The 22,893-nt window shown below is 40.3% G+C and overlaps 1 protein-coding gene across 1 annotated transcript; it reads left to right on the forward strand.

Moving 5' to 3' along the window:
• The first annotated feature begins 3,582 nt into the window (after positions 1–3,582).
• LOC114066917 (glutaminase kidney isoform, mitochondrial-like) lies at positions 3,583–21,169 on the forward strand. Its single transcript, XM_027901986.1, has 6 exons — positions 3,583–3,958; positions 11,975–12,071; positions 12,537–12,658; positions 18,466–18,595; positions 19,288–19,367; positions 20,980–21,169. Exons 1-6 carry the CDS (start codon positions 3,627–3,629, stop codon positions 21,167–21,169), a joined length of 951 nt encoding a protein of 316 aa, XP_027757787.1. The 5' UTR covers positions 3,583–3,626.
• Positions 21,170–22,893: the final 1,724 nt, after the last annotated feature.

Here is a 22,893-nt window from a genome sequence, read left to right on the forward strand (position 1 = left end):
AGTAATGCCTATTTAAAAGATCTTTTTTTCTTTACAGAAGAACCTTGTCTTAAATTCTCATAATTTTTGTCTTGCAAAAGAACACGTATGATTGTGGAAATTAAAAAAAGGATAATTGGCTTATGGTTGGTTGTATAACCAAAAGCAATTGGGAATTTCAATTTCAAATTTCTTTGAGCTACATTGGAAACCATTTTGTAATTTCCTCTTTCTCTTGGGATACTGTGTGAAACGCAGAATGGCAGAGCAGATGGTGTGTCTTCTCTTTCCAAAGAGACAAGTAACATCACTCTGTTCGAGGGGGAAATCTAAAGGGTGTTTCACTGGGATATGGGAAAGCCCAGTCTAACATCTGGATCAAAACAAAAATCAGTGTTGGTTTAACAGGTTTAACGTGTAGTACTTTTCACAAGCATGGCTCTATTTCTGATGCTATTTTTACTATGTTTCTTATGGCTTATTTTAAAACAAAACAATCTGTTTTTGGATTAAGACTCTCTGGTATACCTGTGCCATTGGGAGGAGGGGAGAGAATCACTGGGTGAAGTGTCTCAGGCTTAGTCATAGTAGGAGTAAGGAGTGATGGCCTGAATTATGCAGCAAAAGTTCTCAGAATAGGCAATGAGTCACTATTGCCCTTGAACTTTGTGGATCTGAAACTATATTTATCATTTCACATTGTTCCCAAGCTGTGTATTTGCAGTCCCCCACACAGAGCAACTTGCATTTTCTGCCCTCAAGAGCTAAAACACACACAAGGGAATTTCCAGGGAGGAAAGCTGAGGACTAATTTCATGAAGTGAGTTTTAAGGAAAGCTTTATTGAAGAATACTTGCATCGGGATACAATTGATGGGAAGGTAATACTAAAAGATTATATAAAAGAATAAGGCAATAGCATACAAAGCAAAAAAAAAAAAGGAAGTGGGTAAAATTAAAGAGTTCCTGTAGGATCAAGAATGTGTAGCACGGGGTACTCTTACGAGAGGAAAACATTTTTATGAATGTACTAGCTTTTTCTTTTCCTTCCCACCTCCTTATCTGCAATGTTTTGAACACGAACTGGAGCACACTGAAAGGAAAGATCCAGATAATTACATTTTGCATTCTTCCACTTCTTCCCCCACTACAGTACGAGAGATGAATTAAATGAATTTTGTACCAGGTCGTGGCTGAACAGCTGGCTAAACACCAAAAAAAAACCACCTTGGCACTAAAATTCAGCAGGGAATCTTACAGTGTCTGCTGAACTGTGTGTTCAATTAGTGACCTGGAATTAGCACATCCTGGAAGCACACTCGCTGTCGCTGCTCTTACAGCAGCAGCCTCTGTAAAGAGAATGGGAAAGATGCTCGAGAGACTTGTATCTTTAGAGTATTTTGCATAACAGAATTTTAACAATGAGAAATATTATTATTATTGGGTGGAAGGATAAAAGAGGCAGTATTGGCTTGCCAAAAAAGACTTAGCAAATGGAAATCCAAAATTAGTTCCAGGAAATATAATAGGTAACGTAATAAGTATGTGAGAACTGTAGGTACTTTGCATTTTTGTATGTGAAGTAAGTGCAGCACAAGATTACACATCCCACACTGGTATTTCAAGTTTCCTTGTTCAGGGGGAAGAAAAACCATTGGTGCGTGGAGGCTCATTTTATAGGCATAGATTATCAGCTATCTTTAAATCTGCTTCCAAAATCCTTCATGGCTGTCGTGACAATATATTAGCATAGGGAACTCCTGTGCTCTGGTGTAAGTATAAGCATAAGGAAAGGCTCTTCCCCATGTCCGTTTGTGATTATCTCAGAGTGCATGGAAAATGGGTAACGAAACCCTCTCTGTTGTATGGGGGTCTTTAAGAGCAGTTTACTACACCTAGACAGCTGAAACTTTCAATCTAAGGGGTTTTGGTAAACAAAATATCGGTATTGTCAGAGTAAAATGCTTTCAATAATGTGTGCTGCAAGATCATTTTAACTCAGAACTATAACTTTACCACCCCCAGCTCTGCCAAACATAATAAACATACCAGAGAAAATAAACCTCAATGCATGGGGAAATTATTCACAAGGATATTTAGCAGTAATAGACTCACAGCTCCATAAGTATTTACATTTTTATTCAGAAAGTGAGAAGACCAGGGACAATTTAAAAACTGGTTTGCATGTTGGCATTACTGATGAAGTAGGATGACAAGAGATCTTTGCTTCTACTGTTACCCATAATGGATACAATTTACTAATATAGATTTGTACTCATCTAGGACAAATTTAGCAATTGGTTATGTGAGCAAAGAGTTTCACCAAGTAACTGCAAAATCTGTGACTTCCAAAATGCTATGTACTGGCAGCTGTGACAGAAGCTTGAATGTATATAAGGAGTGACATTTACACCTTGTGCTGAAGCCTTGCAGTTATTTTCTGCTGCTCTTCCCACTTTGGCCTTCAGTATTGCACTGCTATGGGTCATTTTCACAATCTGACTAAATGTTTGATGAACATGAAGAACGGCTGCACCCAGTTCACCTAGGCATCCAGGTGGTTGACTTCTGTCTTTTTGTGTTTGTTTGGTTAGGTTTTCTTGTTTGGTTGTTTTTTTTTTTTTTTTTTTTTTTTTTTAAATCAAACCTTCAGACATTTGACCAAGACTTAGAGCCTCCACCGTAAGTTTTGGCAATGAGCTACTTAGTTACATCTTTATTGAAAATATGTGCAAAGCCCTTAGCAGTTCTGCTCCTTGCCAGAAGCATTTTTCCCAAAGAATTTGGGAACTAGTGTTCCTGCTGAGGGTATTTCCAACAGGCTCCTGTTTCCCGAGCCGTTTCCTAGGGTGCCTGGTGGGCAGGACAGGGTGGCTGATGCAGGTCCTGCACATCCCTCTCTCTTCTCTGTGGTGACCAGTGACAGGACCGGAGGGAATGGCCTGAAGTTGTGTCAGGGGAGGTTTAGGTTGGGTATTAGAAAAAGATTCTTCCTGCAGAGGGTGGCTGGGCACTGAACAGGCACCCCAGGGAAGTGGTCACAGCCCCAAGGCTGACAGAGCTCAGGAAGCGTTTGGATGCTCTCAGGCACGTGGTGTGACTCTTGGGGATGTCCTGTGCAGGGCTAAGGGTTTGACTCGATGATCCTTGTGGGTTCTGTCCAATTCAGAATATTCTGTGATCCTGCGTGCACACCAGAGGCGCTTGCACTTTGTAATCAAAAACATACAGTTTGGAAAAAAAAAAAAAAAGGCCAATATCCATGGCAACCTGAACCCGACACCGCCGCGCCACAGCCCGCTCCCAACGCCTTTACACGTCGCACGGCGAGGAAGGGCTGCCCGAAAGCAAGGCGAGAGGAAGGGAGGAGAGGAGGGCGGAGGGCGGGCGGCGCCGCCCCGGGTCCCCCTCAGCGCGCCAGCTCCGCCCGCCGGGGGCGCTGCTGCCCCCGGCCCCGCGGGGAGCTCGCTCCGCGCGCCCGGAGGGGGGCGTGGCGGCGCCCAGAGTGGCGTCCCCGCTGGCCAATGGGGGCGCCGCCCGCCTGACAGTTGGCCGGGCGCGGCCAATGGGGCGCGGGCGGGGGCGGGCGCGGCGCGGCGCGAGAGGCGCGGCCGGGCGGCGCGGCGGCAGTCGGCGCGGTGGCGCAGGATGATGCGGCTGTGGCGCTCGGCGCTGCTGCGGGAGCTGCTGCTGCTCGGCCCGCCGGGGGCAGGCGGCGGCGGGGCCGCGGCCCCGGGGCCCGCCGTCGGCACCAGGCGCCTCCCGCCGCCGCTCGGCGCCCTCGGCGCCAGCCCGCCCGCCGCCCGCCGCGGCCCGACGGCGCTGCCGGCGGCACGGGGTCTGTGCACCCGCTCGGAGGGAGCCTTGGAGGAACCGGGGAAGGGGGCGCAGGCGCCGTCGGCGGCTCCTGGCGAGCCCCCCGCCGACAGCGGGCACAACAATAACCACGGCGGCAAGGAGGTGGCCGGAGGCGGCGAGAAGTGAGTGCGGAGGGGGCGGCGGGCGCGGGGGATGATGCGGAGGCGCCATGTGAGCGCCGCCTCCCCCGGCACGCGTGGTGCCTGCGGAAGGGGCCGGGCCGGGCCGGGCCGGGCCGGGCGGGCGCTGCCCCGGCAGGTGCGGGCCGGGGGTCCCGGCTCCACGAGGGCCTCTTCCCGGCGGCCACGGGTTACGGCGGGCGGGCTCAGGGCGGGAGGGAAGCGCAGCCCCGTGGCGGGGATGGCGTGTGCGCCTCCCGGGGCTCCTCTCACCGCTCCCCGGGGTCCCGGGCGTCCCCCTGTCCGGGGGTCCCTCCCGCCCGCGTGAGCTCGGAGCAGGCGGTGTACGCCAGGGTGTTCTTTCTAGCGCTGCTACTCGCCTAAAAATATTTCCCAGGAGAAGCCAAAGCTGTGTCATCTTGCATTAATTATTAAAGGCAGTGTACGTGGTGCGTAGTGCTGCCTCGGAAGTTTTGCAGCGCTGTTTCCTCCTCGTCTACGTCCACCTGGACGCATTCCTGTGTCATCTACTCTAGGCGACCCTGCTTTGGCAAAAGGGTTGAATTGGATGGTCTGCAGAGGTCCCTTCCAACCCTAACAATTCCGTGATTTTGTGGTCTAGTGCAGCCAGGAACAGATATTACCACCCGTTAGTGGTGAGTACAGATGTTCATAGGTGCTGCAGGATTGTGCCCGTGCCAAGAGGTCCTTGTTTGTCCCTTAGTGACAAAGGTACATGCGAGTAATAGAATGATAAGGCTGTATATGCTTATGAAGTTCATATTCTTTCACTCAGGACCGGAAACATTCTTTGAAAAAAAAAAAAAAAAGGTCAGGGATAGGTGCATCAGTTCCAGTTTTTATCCCTGCTAATGAGTGGTAGTGGATACCAGGGATAGAGTATAATGATGAGGTAAATGGATTGGCGGGGCACTCTGCTCTGTTAGTCCTCAGCATTATGCAAGTCTTGAAAGCCTTGTTCATTTTCTAGCAGTCTGACAATTTGCCCATTGCTTGTTTGAAGCCGGGTGCATTTAGTATCTCTGATAACCTTTTAAAAGAAGTTTGACAGCTTAACTGCAAGCCCCATGAGAACTCACATCCTTTGCGTGTGTTTGAAATGTGCCCCGTGGCTTTCCTGTAGGAATGCTGTATGGGGTGGCATAATTAAAATCTAACCCCAGACTGCTTTCCCAGAATTTGCTATGCTTATGAAAAAAGCAGATGACAGAAGAAATAGAGCCAAAAAAGGAGTACCTTGTTTTTACACTGAGGAAAATCTCTGTTAGTCTAATGCTAAGAGGAAGTCTGGAAAAGATTCCACGAGGCCTGTCAGGAAGGCTTCAGGCCTTAGCTTGTTAATAGTTCTGTTTCAGAGCTGTGGTTTGTGGGTTGGTTTTTTTTACCACGAACTTGCACTCCTTCAACGTGGCAGGTGGGGAAGAAGACTGTCACCTTGTTCTTCTCCCCTTTTTCCCACCAAAGGCCACAGCTACTCAGCTTGGTTTAATGCCTTCTTTAGGCATCAAATAAAATTTATGCTGTCAGGTGCCTTAAAAAATGCGTGCATGTCAGGTTATGTAACCATGTACAGTATAATGCACAATCATTTGAGTATTTTACTATTGTTCAACAAATATGAAGTCTCCTTTTTGAATTGGCTCTGTGCATAATTTTTTGGAACAAAAAATTATTCAGCTGTGGCTCAGGTAGGTGTGGTTTATAAAGGCTCCACTTCTGTTTTCAATAAGAAATACAGACAGTACTATTAAAAACTTTGGAAAAAGACCAGCGTGCCAGCTGTGGTGGGACTTTGAGGATGCTGCAAAGGTGATTTATTGAAGCAGTAACGCTTTCGTTAACTGTTAGCAGCTTCCTACAGTTAGCATCAACTAGGGAAATTCTGTAGTTTTTAATGTGTGGTAAAGCTATGTAGTCACAAACCAGTTAAACACTTTTAATCATTTTTGGCTTTTGACAAAAGGGTGTATTTGAAAGTCAGATGCTAGTTCTTTGAGCCTTACTGCAAAAAGAACAAGGAGAAATTCTCTAAAACATCTAGCATATAGTTATGAACAGGGAAAAACCTGGAAACTTTCTTTTCATTTCAGGCTGTGCAGGAATTCCTGGTGGCATATTATTAGTCAGGCTGCTGGATACTTTCATTTGCGTTTTTCTTAGTGCAGAACTATGAAAATCTTCCTTAAGCCTTAGTAAATGGTACATCACATGTGGAAATCTTTGCTTTATTTAGACAGAGCACAGGGTTCAGAAGAAAAGGGAAGTTCTTCAAAAGACAGGTTTCTGGACTGTGTTGTCAACCAGGCTAAGTCAGTCTCTGTATTCTGCTGATTCCAGCGCTTTGCCACCTGGAGTGTCTAACATGTGAGTTGTGTTAGGCAAACGGTTTGTGGACCCAACTGGAAGGGCAGTAGTCCTTTCTACATTTTGTTTTTTTGCTTGCTGGTGTTGAGGGATTATTTTTCTCTATTTGGTTTTAAGGTTTTTAGGATCCTGGAATGACCCCCAGTGTCAAAAGGCAGAACTAAGGTTTTCTTGGTTGTTTCTTTGCCTAACGGTCCTTGCATACAGAGAGTAGGAGTTGCAAGTGAACACTTAAAACGTTTTGTGCAAAGACTAAACAGAAATTTAGAACGCTTCAATTCCTCATAGAGGGAATAATTTATGAGGTCTGTGGCTGATGAAATAACTAGTATCCCATTGCATAACTAGATCCCTTTGTGCATTTTTTCCGAAACATCTCCACCACCTCCTTATCCCTGCTATCCAACCTTCACGCTGTGTATCCAACTGAAACTTAACATATTTTGGAGAGAAAAAATAATGGAGTTTAAACTGAGAGTGGTCATAGACTGGTAAATTTAGTTAATGAAAACTCTGGATTAAAATGCAGTCATATCTAGGCTTATGCCTGAGTTATTAAACACAGTAACCTGGCACAGTCCTCAGTTTGCTTCTATTTTCACTATAACTGTGCATTGTTCACTTTTACTTTTGGAATAAGTGTGCATTGTTCATCTTACACTGGACAGGAAAAGGATCAAACATTTTGTCTTGGCACAAGCTCTTTCTAAATGACAAAGGCCTTGATTAAAGTGACAGGGAGGAGCAAAATGTGAGTGACCTTAAGTTTTAAAAGCTAAATTACTGACTTTTTGCACTGAATTGCAATAGTGGTTGGTACTAGTATATGGGGTATAGCAAAAGGGTTAATAGAAGTGTTTTATTAATTTTTTTTTTTTAATGACAAGGGTGTGGTAGTGCTCTTTTTTTAGGGCAGAGGTGAATTCTGGAGATACTTTTAAAAAGAAATTTTGCCTTTGCAGCCAGACCAGATTCCAGAGGAACTACTGTAGTAACCAGGCAGTGTTTCATTTAACTGGTACTCCTCTTGGAGTATGGAATACTCAGAGATGCAAGAAACTGTTAGAAGTGCACTTTCATTAGACCTTTCGTAACTTCCGAGGAGGCCAAGGTTTTGAAGCAACAGTTCTTGGTTTTACCATAAACACTTTGGTGTCTATTAAACGTGTCTATCTTTGATCTAAGTCTGTAAATACATTGTTTTTTCTTGAATTTTGGAAAGTTCTTGGGTAAACAGTTACCCACTATCGTTACCAGATCAGTATCTCAGTATATAAGGGGACAGAAAGTAGTTATTTAGTGATTTGAAAAGTGTTTGTATCTCTTGGTTGGAGACATATGTCTGTAGTATGATGACAACTACTTCAAAGTGCCTGTTTTAGATAGAGTGGCTGCTGACTGTGGTTTGCAGCCCTTTCAGCGTTCAGAGGATGACAGAATAGTTTGGGTTGGAAGGGATTGTCAAAGGTCACCTAGTCCAGTCTCCTCTCCAATGAGCAGAGGAACATCTTCAGCTCCATCAGGCTGCTCAGAACCTCGTGCAGTGTGACCTTGAATGTGTCCAGGGATGGGGCATCTGCCACCTGTCTGGGCAACCTGTTCCAGCATTTCATTACCCTCATCGTAAAATTTCTTCCTTCTATTTAATCTAAATCTGCCCTCTTTTAGTTTAAAACCATTATGCCTTGTCCTGTCACAACGTACCCTGCTAAAAAGTCTGGCCCCATCTTTATTATAGACCCCACTTTATGTACTGAAAGGCCACAATGAGGTCCCCCAGGAGCCTTCTCTTCTCCAGGATGAACAACCCCAACTCCCTCAACCTAACCTTATAGGAGAGGTGCTCATCCTTGCTGATCATCTTGGTGGCCTTCCTCTGGACCTGCTCCAACAGGTCCATGTCCTTCCTGTGCTGGGGACCCCAAAGCTGGATGCAGCACTGCAGGTGGAGTCTCAACAAAGTGGAGAATGGGGACAGAATCCCCTCCCTTGACCTGCTGTCCCTGCTGCTTTGGATGCAGCCCAGGACACATTTGGCTTTCTGGGCTGTGAGTGCACAGGGCTGGGTCATGTCCAGCTTCTCATCCACCAGCACCCCCAGGTCCTTCTCGGCTGGGCTGGTCTCAATCCATTCATCCCCCAGCCTGTGTTGATACCTGTGTTCACCCCGACCTGGGTGCAGAACCCTGCACTTGGTCTTACTGAGCCTCGTGATGTTCATACCTGGACAAGCTTCTTGAGTTTGTGTGGGTCTCTCTGGATAGTATCCCATCCTTTAGGCTCGTTCACCCCACCACTCAGCCTGCTGTCAGCAGCAAACTTGCTGAGGGTGCACTTGATCCCACTGTCTGTGTCGCTGATGTAGATGTTAAACAGCACTGGTCTCAGAACAGACCCCTGAGGGACCATAGTTTGTGACAGTAATTCTGTTTCATATTTTTATGACCGATGCCTTATGGTTAATAATGAACCTAAAACTACTATTAGCAATATCATATCTGTGTATCATTTGTTGTTCTGTAATTCCTGGTCGGCATTTTGGCAGTTGCATCTTGAAGTAGAAAGTAGCGGTGTTTCACGGTATTTGAAATCTGATCTTGTTCCTGTTGTAGAAATTAGAATTCAGCATTTGTTGAAAATGAAATGCTCCCTGGAGTCTGGTGTTAGCATGGTACTAATGCAAAAGAAGAGCTGAAGGAATGATATGGACTGCAAAGTCCTTGTGCTTGGGAATCCTATGTTCTTTTTTTCTTTGTATTAAAAGAGCAGTGTGGACCATCCACCAGTATTGTGGTCCACAGATTAGAATATGATCAAAGAAGTCTAGTTGTATAATAGTCTGGTGCTTAATTATTTATTTTTATTAAACGAAGGGAAGTCAGTATCGAAAATCATTATTCATGAAATCAGGTAAACTGGAATTTCCACTTAATTTGACTGTGAAAATTGCAAGTTCCCTGACCTGAAAAACAGCTTTTTACCTGCGTTGAACGGAATTATCTTGCTAAGTGTGTTCATGGTGCCAAAACACACATCTTTCAGGTTAAGCAAACATTGGTTACTGGCATCACTGATCTGATAAACTGCAGAGCAAGCCTTTTCACCTCTATTTAGCTGATAAACTTTATCAAAAGATGGACTATTTGACAAAAAGGAATTTTTATGTAAATATACTGAATGTCATCCTCTTCGCTTTGGTAGTCAGTGCAGATCCATTGTTTAATTAGGCTGAGTGACCCCATATTGAAGAGCAGCAGATGTGAAAGACATGGAAACCACGTCAAGAGATTGTATGCTGTGTAAAATCTTGGTCAAATGTGTGAAGTTTTTTTTTCTGCACCTTTTCAGATAGAAATTCCATACTTGGGACAGCTGTAAAATTCTGAGTAATTGCTCAGAAATGTGCAATTAAACAGGTTATCAGTTAAAATTTCTCAGTGTGTTTGCTGGCTTATTTTGCCAGAGTGAAATAGGAAAGTTTCTTCTGCCAGACCTTCAGCAGTCCAGTGACTTTTCCTTTAAGCGTGGAATCTTGACACTTTGAGGAGCTCAGTTAAATGCCTTGTGTAAACGGTGGGGATGTCAGGGTATGGGCGATGTATGTAACTCAGACTAACTTTTAGAATGAGATACCTGCAGAGTTAAGATGCAGAACAGAGGGTGAAGCTTTAATTGGTACCTTGGGTAGTTCTGGTTCTGTTGGCTTGACTGGACATACTGTTCTCAAAAGATTGGAGGCGAAATGTGCTGCGTGGAAGGAAAAGGGGCGCTCACTGATTTGCTCAAGGTAGTTGCAAGCGTTTGTGTTGGTTGAATTGCCAGCCTGTCTGTGCATTAGTCAGCCAGCATAATTTAAAAAAAAAAAAAAAACCAGACTGTAAGACAAGGAAAGTTCTGTTGGCTTACAAAGCTGTCTTCTGTTCTTGTTGTGTATAAGTACAGTGTTTTAAATTGGAAAATGAGAGGTGATATTTTTTACTACTGGTTTTCACAGCTAGTTATGAGGGAAGGAGGGAGTCAAGGGCAATCTAGAGGTTGTTTTAAATTTAAAAGAGTATTTGGGTATAATCAGATTTTTATCAAAAATAATCATAAATCTGACTTGTATTGGGAGAGGAGAGAGGATTAAACATCAGTGTGTAAGACTGCATTGGCCTACCTGGGGTCTGTGCTTAGTTGTAGCATTTTATTTTTTCCCTTATGAGTTCTGTAATTCAAAGAATTACTAATCTTGTGAAAACTTCAATTACTAGAATTTGGACCTACACACATGCATAAATGTATAAAAATACATGAGCATTCTAGTTTCAGGCAGTAACTTTATCACAGTATGGTAACAATGTATTGTCAATATTATTCGATTGTAAAATTGACCTTTAAAATCGATGGCTAAAATAATGCAAGACTTCTACTCTGCGTTTTAGTTTATGTCTGCAGTTGCTAGAGAACTGTTTTGTTTTGATTTTATTTATTTTTGCTTATCAGACATCAGAATATTTGTTTCTCTAACCTGTGTTGTCTACAAACAAACCTGAGAGTTTCAGGGGACTAAAACGAACTGATCGGAATCCCTTTGCTGTCGCTGCCCCTGGCAGTTTGGAAGTGCACATTCCAGCTCTGTGCTAAGATGCTTTACTCATGGGGGAAGTGTAGAGTTGAGTACAAACTTTGGCTCCTGCCTGCTTCGGGGTGCTTTGGAATATCAAGGAAAGGCAGAACTTTTTATAGGTTAAATCTATAAATTCCCAAAGACTTTTAAGACAAAGCTGTCAGTATTACAGCTTTCTGTCCTAGCAGGAATAATCTCAGTGCTTAATTGGGTGGATTTCCTTCAGATTTCGTATAAAATGGAGATGTAAGGTACAAAAAACCTGCATTTGTAGGGAAAGCGTATCTCAGGGTGCAATAGCTAACACCTGGAATCCTTGGAGAGCCGGGGTGTTTGCATTGATAAGCACAGTGACCATTAAAGGTGCATCTGCACTGCACGTTTACTTTGCTAAGTACGTGTGATGAGAACCCTTTCTCCTGGTGCCTGAGCTGGTTCAGGGTGCTGTGTTGTGCTGCAGATGGCTTTGCTTGCTTTCACGGTAACTGATGGGCCTTACATAAGCTTCCAGGAGAACAAGGGCTTCGGGAATCCTCTGTGGAGTCCTAAAAACAGGACTGTTTTGAAGAAAATACTACACATTCGCCATCTCCTTCTCTTGTAAAACAATTGGGTCAGTATGCTCTTACAACTTTGTGATGAGGCTCGTAGGTCTTGGAATCTTTTATTCTGTGTAAGTAGCACGTCTGTCCTCTGTGACATCAAGAAGAGGGATAAGTGATTAATCTGCTCCCCCCAAAATTATAAATATAATCTTAGCAATAAATGTATGACAGTAAATATATGATTGTGTTCAGTTAAGAGTGTTTGCTGTTGTAAAATCGATGTACACTACTTTTATATTACCATTTTCTACTTAAGGCCAAATTAAGCTTTGTGTTCAGTGCTAGAAGTGTCCTTTGAAATCACTGGTAGCAGTTAGATTGGTAGTGAAAATGTGTCTCCCTGAGAATGTAAAAATGTGTATAAATAAAAATAGGCACTATAAACTAATTATGCTTTTTTTTTTTTCCTTTCTTTTCCAGTAAAATGAAGCAAGGTCTCCTTCCTAGCTTAGAAGATCTACTTTTCTATACTATTGCAGAAGGACAAGAAAAGATACCAGTTCATAAATTCATAACTGTAAGTTTACTGTTCCAGAGTGCTGTATGAAAGGTGACTGCTGCGGGGTTATTTTACATTTGAAATGCAAGAATGCAAAGCAAAGAATTTCTGTTATACATGTTTAGCTCTGGGAAGGAATGTAACTATTTTTTCCCTAACGCTGTAAAAGAAATAAATGTATTTTTATTATCCACTTCTTTGATGTGCAAAGGAGCATGCTTGAAAGCATTTGGGCCTATGGCAGGGTTGGATAGTGTTTGTACTTTTGTAAAATGTAGTCAGACCGCTGTGGATTTCAAATTACATTAATGCTTTGACATAAAACGCAGCCGGAATGGCCAAAGGATCAATAAGGTGTCAAAATGCCTGTGTTGATAGTGCAGTGGCAGAGGTGTCTTACAGTGATAAAAACACTGAGCAGTAGATAATGTGATTGTAATAGAATATCTTTTCCCTTTAGTAATTATTGTTTTATTGTAATAGGCACTCAAATCTACAGGATTACGTACATCTGACCCTCGATTGAAAGAGTGCATGGATATGTTAAGACTGACTCTTCAGACAACTTCAGATGGTGTTATGCTGGATAAAGACCTTTTTAAAAAGTAAATTTTCTGTCAATAATGTAATTGTATGATTCTGAATGAGTGTTGTCTATGTGTTTCTGGCTGACTGCTGTCCTGAGGAGAAACATAAGATGTATAAATCAGTGTGTAATTAGAAGTGGAGTCAAACATACACTCCTGGTGCTGTTTTCATATGAGTTTGTTCTCAGGTTTCATGCAGCAGACAAGGCTGTGTGATCTCCACAAGAGTTTTTATGTGTCAGTGTGTGCACATGTGTCTGACCCCATACTGCAGCTCTCAGTCTGGTGCCAAATAAATTAATTGATGCAGCATGGACTTTGTAGTATGATTACATAAAACTACTCTCAGGGCATCACCAGTTTTTAATCTGAAGTTCAGGATGCTGCTTCTGTGTGGTGAGATGTTCAGAGTATATATATAGTTAATTCTAAAAGTGAGTATGTGAAAAACAGAGTGAAGTGAAATTTCTATAAGATATGGAGAGATGAGAAGAGTTAAGACTGCAGACATTCCTCTGACCTGTTTTGCAAGAGGTTTGTGTGCCATATTTTAGTGATGCTCTAAATTTATTTTTTTTTAAAGCAAAGTCTGTGGTCAGTTAGATGAACAGTATAAGCACTGTTCAGGTTGTCTTCTGTTCATTCCAAGCACACTCCTTTGCTCCTCTACTTACAGCTTTTGCGTGCCAAAAGATTGGAATTTTGGAGGCTCTTAAATCTCAAAATGAGGGTTTTAGACTATTTTTCAGTCTGTATTTTTATTCCATTAACATGGTAAATCATAAAATATCTGACACATGCTTTTTTCATGAAGGGTATACTTTTGTAAAATGGGTACATTTTTTTTGATCTGTAGCATTTTTTTGAATTTGTGAATTAATGTTTAGTACTGTTTCTTCTCAGTTACAATTTAAAAATATGTATGTGTTTAAAAGTATATTTACATATACCATTTTGTATATTTTATATACGTGCAAGTATATAAAATATATAATAGAGCGTAAGTATGTACTGTATATATTTTAATATATGTTAAATGTGTAATATTTTTACATAGTTTATATAAATGAAACATAAAGTATATGTGTTACATATATTAAAATATATACACATTTTTGACATATATTGAGAAAAAGTCTGTGTGTGTGACAAAATAACAAACCAGTCAACTCCTTAATCAGATACGGAATTATTTCCTTAAGGTACAACATGAACTAACTTTATTCCTGTACTAAGTTCAAGACTAGGTCTTTGCTGGTTACTTGTCAACTCAGTAAAAACGCTGAATTGTTAGGTTCAGAAACCTTCCTGGGTGTGTGGATGGATTAGAAAGGAAATACTTCTGCTCTTACATATTACATGCATACTAGAGCGCTTGTTTGTCATAGTAAACTATGAATTATGTTTTAGGCAAGGGCTCTACATTTGAAAAAGGGCAAGCAATTGCTAGTGGGCAGGATTAGTTCATATTCTGTGTCACATCTCTGGGATTTGATTGTGTTAGGAGAGTACTTAATTTAATAATTTGTAGAAAGCTTACATAGTTGCTTGTGTAGGAAGAGCTTTGAACTTAAAGACAATACAGAGAGTGGAGAGGTGGATCTTATTTCACATAGCAGGTTTCCCTTTGCAGCAGCAGAAGGTTCCTTTGCAACCTTTTTTGTAAACGATAAAAACCCACTCTTCAGTTATCTGTTCCTCCTAGGCACACTGCATTTGCTGTGAAAAGGCTCATACAGGATCCCTGTATTCTTTCTTCTACAAATGTTTAAGGTGTGAAATATAATAATTTATCTCCTTGGCTGTACTTACCTCAGGACTGATGTGAAGCATCAGTTCCCTTAACATAAAAGTCAGTGGTGTAATTGTCCTCTTGAATGTGAATCCGAAGCTGCTCGATCAAATAAAATATCAAGGTTAAGTGATATGGAGCAGTGGCAGCATAAGCTTACCTGAATAAATCAAGTACAGTAGAAATTATGTGTAAAATATATTAGTTCATGCATCTGTAGTGTCTGCTTCTCTGTGCCTTTGTAGTGGTTCTAAATACTGGGCTCCAATTTTACTAAATTGCATTCTTTTGAAGTTTTTTGGCTTTACAGTGGTCTCCACTTACAGTAAAAATTTGGAAAAAATCTCCCTGTTATGGGCAGAACAGCTTGTGGTTTTAATCTTTGATCTCCAGAATTTCTTGAAGACTTCTGGGGTGCACGTTTCGGAGAGAGGGTTTGATAAATTTCTTGAATGTATGAAATTTCTTGACTTTCGTGTTGCATCTGTGTAACACAACTTGTGGTCTTTGTAGCATGAGTGGCACCTCAGTGAGAACAGCCTGTTACTGAAAGCAGTGCAGTGTGCTAGTTAGCTTGCTATGTAAATATTTAAATTTTCCTTTTCATTTTTTTTGATACCTTAGGTATAGTACTGCTTAATATACTAGTCGTAGTGCTGTCTACTGTTAGATGAAACTTAGGCAACTTAACAAATACGGAAGATTTTCTATGTGCTAGTCTTCCTCATAAAGTGTCCTCATTTTGACATACCCTTTTTTGGTCAGTGGAGGGGAAGGAAAGGCACAAGGCAGTCAAAATTGAGTTAATTTGAAAGTGGTGCCCACTTGAACAAGACGATAGCTACTGAGTAACAGGTATAACTCAGAACTTTAAACCCTGTTCTTTTTCAGAATAGCTTACTTGGCTTTGTAGGGTTAGCCTTTGCCACAAGATGCTGTCTGTCCTGCTTTTATTGACCCAGAACTGAGGTCTTGCCAGCCGCATCTCCTCTGGTGTGTGGGTAAGCAGCAGTCTGGGTGTGTTAGGGACTGAGCACAAACCTGACAATTTGTTGCTGGGTCTCAAACAGGGTTTTCTAATTGCTGCTGAGCAGCTGTGCTGTTCTCTCAGTATAGGTAGCAAATCCTGATGAAGGCTTTAATTTTAGATAACGTTAACCCAGGTATTAATAAATGTTTTTGTCTTATTTGAGCAATTAGATTTGAACAATCTTTTGACAGGAGATGTAGAGGACTTCCACTATGTTAGAATGTTAATATCTGATTTGTCAACATGGTGTCTTTTTTTTTTTATTATTCTAAAATGTCTAAATATGCTGAACACTTCTACAGCCCTAGTCTTGCTAGTTGGACATGGGGTTTCACATGCCTTTCTGTAATGCTTGTGGTTTTTAAACAAGAAAAAAGGTGTTGCTTCGTCTGTACAGACAGCCAAAGAGTTCTTTGGAAGTGGTAGTTCAGACTGCATTTTTAGCAGGTCTGCGTTGTGTAGGGAAGCAGTAATCAGCAGTCTGAGCCAGAACTTGAAAAATAATGGATAAACATAACAAGTTGTATGATAAAGGAAACAAAGTGATCCTAATTTTATGATAAGAGACCAAAGATGGTGTTTCTAAAAAACCCTGACCTGTAGGAGTTAGGAACCCCTCTACTATGAAGCAGGAAGTTTTTAGTGTACCTATCTTGAACACCGATAAAGCCATGTGGGAGATAAGAGCCAAGTTGTTGGTAAAATTTGACCGTAGAAAGATTTCTATTTATCAGTTTATTCATTTAGTTGAATTTCTCCCTGTGATCTTTTCCTACTGCTCCGCTTGGAGTCTGAGGCCAGTCATTCCCTGAGGATCACCTGGAACATAAAGCAGTTGGATACTCTGGTGGGGAGGAGATGGCAGTTGCAGAATTTTAGATACTATCATGACTCATTTCCTCTGTTGACTGAAAGTATTATGCCCTGTTAAAAGGGGTGATACTTAGACCCCTGTTATTTTATCCATGCATTAATTGCTCTGATTACCCCTCTAGATTGCTCGAGCCCCTGTATTTAATTTAGCCTGTAATTCATGTGATTTGCCTGGGTTAAGGAGTACCAGGATAAATACTCAGAGTCCAGGAACAACTGGTAACAATAGGTCATGTCCTTAACCAGCATAGCCATTTCTGCAGTGACTTTCAATCTGTTGATTAAAATGATTGAACTATTGCATAGAGCATCATAGACGTGGTGTAACTTGTAAGTGTATAAATCCCCTCCCTGTTTCAGAAGCATAATATGATTTCAGAGGACTGTATGTCAGTGCATCCTGCCTTCTTGTTGTTTTGGACACTTTGTGTTGAGTTGTTCTAATAGGCTTAGGTGAACTTCAGATACTACTTTTTTTCTTTCATATAAGAGTGCATCGTGTTGTCCAGGTAGTACAGACAGTGTAGCAGTGCATCTGAAGTTGAAATCTAGTGCATATTATGTTGTTACTCCTTCTGCACACTTAGCTGCCATCAGCGTTATTAATTACTTTTGAGATGGGATTTTGCACCTTGAGTAGGTGACTGTAATTGGAGGTTGCTGGGAGCAAAAACAAACAGGATTTTTTGCAGACTGCAACAAAGCCAACTCAGTTGCAATTTTAACATAAACTAACAAATTACAGACAGCAGTTTTTTAAGGTGACAGCGTGTACAACAGAAACTTCTCTATCATTTTGCTTTTGGAGAGTAGTACCTACCAGGATTTGAAATGGCTGTCAGTTGAATTTGGGATAAAGTCGTCCAAGTACAAAGGAGGTAAAACTAAAGGTTTAAAAAAAAGGAGGGGGGACTCAAAGGGAGGATAATTCTGTCTCTTCACTGGTCTTTATGAGCCATTTTGAACTGATGATAACTTTCAATAATAGGAATACTGGAATATCTATTCCAAGTGAAAATATTTCCCGAAGAATTTTTCCTTAATCTTTTTGCTTTTCTGAGTAAGTCTTTATTGGAGGGACATGTTCTCCTTTGTAGCATGTGCCTAGATGTTTTTAACTTCCCGTTTTCCTGCATTAATAGTATGTTTCTGCTTTTGCCCACACTGCCCGAAGGCACGGTATGAAGGTGTTAACTGTTTGTTTGGTTTAAGCCTCCCTTTCTCTTCTTTGCACTGGGATAGGGCTGTTAATACCCTTTTATCAGGTCATGTTTCAACTGAGTGATAATGGCTCCCAATTCCCACCCCTGCTCCTGCTCACCCCCCCTCACCCACGGACGCGCCACTTTCAGCAGGTCTCAGCTTGCGTTCTCATCCTTCCCTTCTTCTGTTTGTCCTAGATAAGCCCTTTCCCTTTTACCTTATCACTTTTTTAGGTGTCCCAGATGGGCCGATGTTCAGAGGGTGTGGACAGACAGCGTGACTGTGTTCTGGGTTAAAAGGCTAAAAGGCAGCAAAGATTCCTTAACTGCAAGCAAGATACTTGCAGAACTGCTCACTGTTAACTTTTGCTTAGTTTAGGAGATGTTATCGAGTCTCTCCACAGGGTTTTTGTTCTTATTTAAGTGGAACCGCATTCCAGTTTCGGTTTTTGGCAGTGTTTTCGCTCAGTTCATGGTGAAACAGTGAAGTTAAGAAACCAATCCTGAACCTCAGAAGTTCGATCTAACTCTGAAATTAGCACTTCTTTGGACAAGGGCTGGATTAGATACCCTTCACAAGGCTTGATCTTAAGAAACTAATCTAATCTTAGATCCCTTTTGCAAGCTGAGGTGCTGCTTGAAGGCAGATACAGTACCTTGCAGTACAGCCTCACAGCTGAAACTTCAAAAGAGAGCTTTAATTAGAAAGGAATAAAAGTGAATTCAATGAAATGATTGGAAATAATTTAAAAAATATACAGCTTAGAGCAGGAAATTTGAAAAGTCTTTCTAATAAGGACATGTTCTTCTAGGCATGTAACTTCAAGGGACTGAGGGTCCTTATTTAAATAACATGTAATTGCTACCTAAGTAGGCTTTTTGGCAGTACGTTGTCAAAATACTAATAAACTTTTTTACTGTTTTGCAGGTGTGTACAAAGTAATATTGTGTTGCTTACTCAAGCTTTCAGGAGGAAGTTTGTCATTCCGGATTTTATGTCGTTTACTTCCCATATTGATGAGCTATATGAAAGTGCTAAAAAACAATCTGGAGGAAAGGTAACTTGTTTGTAAATTCAACTTTAAACTTCCCTGATATTAACCAAATACATTATTTTTTTAGGTAGACAGATTTTTCTTAACATTTTTAGAAAAATGTTAAATTGATAACTCCATAGAAGAGCTTTGGAAGTTCATTTATGTCTACAACTTGTAAACTGGGTCAGAAATACAGCTCACCACCTCTACCAATCTTGCAGAGTTTTGCCATTAGAATATGAGAATGGTTTTGTTCCTTATTTTACATAAACTCTAAAACTGCTGTATAATTTGTCAGACTATACTTTGCAGAAGAATTATCTAACTCTGCACAACTGGCTGGATTGTGACAGAAGTAATTGTCAACATAGTACCTTTGTTAGTAAATGAAGTTTATTCTAGTGCTTATTTTCAGTAAATTAGTTGAAAAATCCACGACTGATACAAGCAAAAATTTTATGTGATTTGAAAATTATGCAGTAAAACAGACCACAAATACCTCTTAGAATGTGCTGAAATTTTTACTTTGAAAAAAATTTTTATTTGACAATGATCTTGTGAATATAATAATTTGTAATGAAGCTTTAGATATGCCAGGTGATTATTAGTGGGATAACTCATTTGTGCCTTGTGTATCCTTTCCACTGACATTTATTTTAATTAACATATCGTTAAATACCCTGTGTTGTCTCTCTCTTTATTTACACTAATAGGTTGCTGATTATATTCCACAACTGGCCAAATTCAGCCCTGATTTGTGGGGTGTGTCACTTTGCACCGTCGATGGACAGAGGTATATTGTAATGTCTAGATTTTGTTGCTGGAATGTTTGAAGGACAGGACAGACACAGTACTTCTGTACTGTTAATATATATTAATTTGGCAGTCAAAGCTTTGTCTAATGGTACTTGTGCATCAAGCTGTATTACTTTTTGGGCAGGTCACGATGTACTTAAGAGTTAGTTCCTTCTCTGCATTTTAATGTTTTTACTGTAGCATTATTATATAATCTGTATGTGTCTCCGAAAAAAATGCAGATTCACGCTCTTAAATAGAAAAATAAAAGTGGAAACTGGACAGAACTAAATATGATTTTGCTTTTCAGGTTTATTAAGCTTCCTCCTATGAGGATGTGTTGTCAGTCTTCGATGTAGTCAGTGACCTTACTTTTATATTTTTCCTTATTAGTAATTCAGTGTAGCAGAGACAGTTAGGAGCCTAGATGTGAATATCTCACACTATCTAGCAGAGAAGTAATGTGAGCTGTGTCTGCCTTTTTGTGTAGACAATGAGATGCTTATCAGCTCATCAGGTGTCTCTGCTGGTCTGCAGTTTGTGTGGTCTTACTGCATGGTCTGAGAATCATAATTTTTAGGTGTTGAGTTTGTGAATGGGGCATTCCTGAGAGAGCATCAGGCTTGCTTATGGTGACTGTGGCTTGGAGTTCATTTTAATGTGATCTGTGTGTTTGTTTCTAATTAGCCATATGCTCTGTAATCTCTAGGGTAGGATCTGTACAAGTGAGCTGAAGTATTTTATTTATCTCCCTGTTTAAGTGTCTGAATTGTAATCTATTCATAGTAAAACAACTTTAAAAATAGAAATGTTCATCCCTTTGAATATTTTAAATTGGCATTTTGCTTTGTTTTGGATATCGTGTACTAATGAAAGTTTTTATAATGTTTATTTTTGTTATGTTTGATGTTGCGTAATGTTAGCCTTTACAATGTGAGTTTTTCTGAAGCCTTCTCGCGTTTTCTGCAAAGAAAAGAAGCAAATAAACTTCTGAGTTTGCCGTTAGACAAGGGATTGCTTGAAGCCTTTTGCTCTAGATGTGGCATATGCTGCTTGCATGAGTCATGCTTTGGTGCAGTCTGACAGATGCTGAAAGTAAACTTTCCCAAAGATAGCATTTAGTAATTGTTACAAAATACCTATGCCGTTATCGAAGGGGATTATAATTATATTATACAGCTATTTCATTATTGTCCCGGAATTCCAAAATCAAATTGTATCTCATCTTTGTTTTTATAGACATAAATATGTATAGTGGCTATATTTGGGTCAGCTGTACCCCCTTGAGTATGTGGTTTGCAATTGCATGGGGTAAGTGTGGTACTAGAGGTGTGAGGTGACTTTTTGCCCTGGTACAGACCCGCTTCTGAATTTGCTCTTTTTTTTGTTACATCTGCAGTAATCATTAGCAACTGGCTTTGTTATGCTTGGCTTATGGAGTCAGTTGTTAAAATCTTTAAACCTCTTTGTTATGTTCTTTAAAATGAGACTTGGTAATAATATTATTTGGGGTCCACGTATGTTGAAGAGTAGATGTAGCATTTAATACTCTACTGCCACAGCTGACAAACAGGAGATTTCAAGCTTCATCTGTGTTTTTTTTTTCCCAGGCATTCTGTTGGCGATACCAAAGTTCCGTTTTGTCTTCAGTCCTGCGTAAAGCCTTTGAAATACGCTATTGCTGTTAATGATCTTGGCACAGAGTACGTGCACAGATACGTTGGGAAAGAGCCTAGTGGACTAAGATTCAACAAATTGTTCCTGAATGAAGATGGTAAGAGATATACAACGCCTAAATAATGCAAATCAGCAAGGTAGACTTAGTCTTTGTCAGTCCTTTTGCCTAATTTAAAATGCTATTAAAAGGTGCTTTATTGCCTCTGTGCTCTTTACTAGTTGTTGAGTTGTAGGAAAATCCAAAGGACTTTGACAATGCAGGTATTTGAGATCTGTATTTATTTGGTTGAGTTGGTAGCGTGTGCTCCTTAATCATACCTTCTGTAAAATGGTGGTGAAAGAAGCAAAGATGTTCAAATGATTTTAAGAAACATGCATATCACTTCCCTTCTCAGCCTTCTGAGAAGCAGGTGCTGGTGCCAAAGGCCAGTGCTGACTAGTTTCCAGAAGGCAAAATCGAACACATCTTCCCACAGATTATTCTAAGTGGAATTTGGCTACTGATTCAAAACAATGTTTTTATTTTACTTTTTTTCCCCTGTGGCAGGAATGCTTTTGCAAGAATTTCTCCTACAGTACTTTATCTAGATTATTTATTTTTAATATTGTATTAATTCTCAAGTAGGGATATGTTATTTAAAAAACCCCAAAACATTATGGCAAAAATCTGAGAAGGATGACTCATTTAGCCTTAGAGGAAATACTGGATGTTATCTCTGAAACACAAATGTTTCTTCTAGCAGATCTGTCTCAGTAAGAGAGCAGACAATGTTTCTGTTGCCATGGTATTGCAATTAATATTTAATTAACAGCATAGGGCTTGGATGATATTTTTGTCAAGGACTGTATTGAATTCTGACAAATATCTATATTATTACTATATTAATGATACAGTATTATATTTAATATATTTACACATATATGCAAATAATTTTTATATAACATTTATTTACTTTCTATATAGATTAAACCCATCTTTACATACTTAAAATATATCTTGACAACTTATTTCTTTGTTTTTATTATACTGGTAAATGGTGATGAAATACCAACATGTAAATATATTGCCAGGAAGAAATTAAACATTTTGTCAAAGCTGTGCTCCTTTGTTTTTGCTTTTCTTGTTTTTCCAAATATACTATTGTAACGGTGTGAAGAAGACTTGTCTTTCATATCCCACAACAGGTTTACTGTAAAAAAAACTCTTGGTGGTGCTGAAAAGTGCCCATTTAGTCCTTTGGACTGACACAGATATTCTGGGTTTTTTTCTCTTTTTAATAAAATGACAGAAAGTATAATAAATATTGTCTTTTTAGTGCTACTTTTGAAATTGAACTTATGGGAGAAGATGAATTGGTGGGCTGTAGTCTTTTATACTACTGTTATTCTTTAAGAATGTTTATAAAACTTATACATAAGAGAATTTGGATTATTGAAGTTTTGACTAGTGAACATGAAATTGAGAAAGAAAATTAATTCACATGATAGAAAACTGTATTTTCCTCTGTGGCTGATAGACACAAGCAAGAAGTGTTATAACAGACCTGAAGGGCCTCTTACACAGTCCTTAAGTGAAAGACTGAAATGGAAGGTAGAAGTCTAATAAACAGAAACATTTCAGTTGTAGTGAGAAGGGAGGCTGAGTTTCTGCAGTTGAAGGATGAGGAGAGAAGAAGGGATTACACTTTTTTTGTAGATTTAAAGTGATGTATGAAGTTTGGCTATGCAGAGTATTTGTCAGTTTGAACATGCATAAAGACTTTAAAGACCAGAAAATTGAAAAAAAAAAAGCATAGATATTTAATCTATTTGTTTTCTAATTATTCAGGTGTAGTTGAATTTCATGT

This window comes from Empidonax traillii, unplaced genomic scaffold, assembly GCF_003031625.1.
Source record: "Empidonax traillii isolate 1590-97213 ecotype Southwest subspecies unplaced genomic scaffold, ASM303162v1 scaffold830:size275092, whole genome shotgun sequence".
Classification (NCBI taxonomy): Eukaryota; Metazoa; Chordata; class Aves; order Passeriformes; family Tyrannidae; genus Empidonax; species Empidonax traillii.

Excerpts from the sequence above, each read along its gene's own strand:
- LOC114066917 (XM_027901986.1), top strand. The coding sequence starts at position 3,627 with ATGATGCGGCTGTGGCGCTCGGCGCTGCTGCGGGAGCTGCTGCTGCTC. Across the intron at positions 12,659-18,465 it reads GATAAAGACCTTTTTAAAAA|GTGTGTACAAAGTAATATTG; the intron begins GTAAATTTTCTG and ends ACTGTTTTGCAG. Across the intron at positions 19,368-20,979 it reads TGCACCGTCGATGGACAGAG|GCATTCTGTTGGCGATACCA; the intron begins GTATATTGTAAT and ends TTTTTTTCCCAG.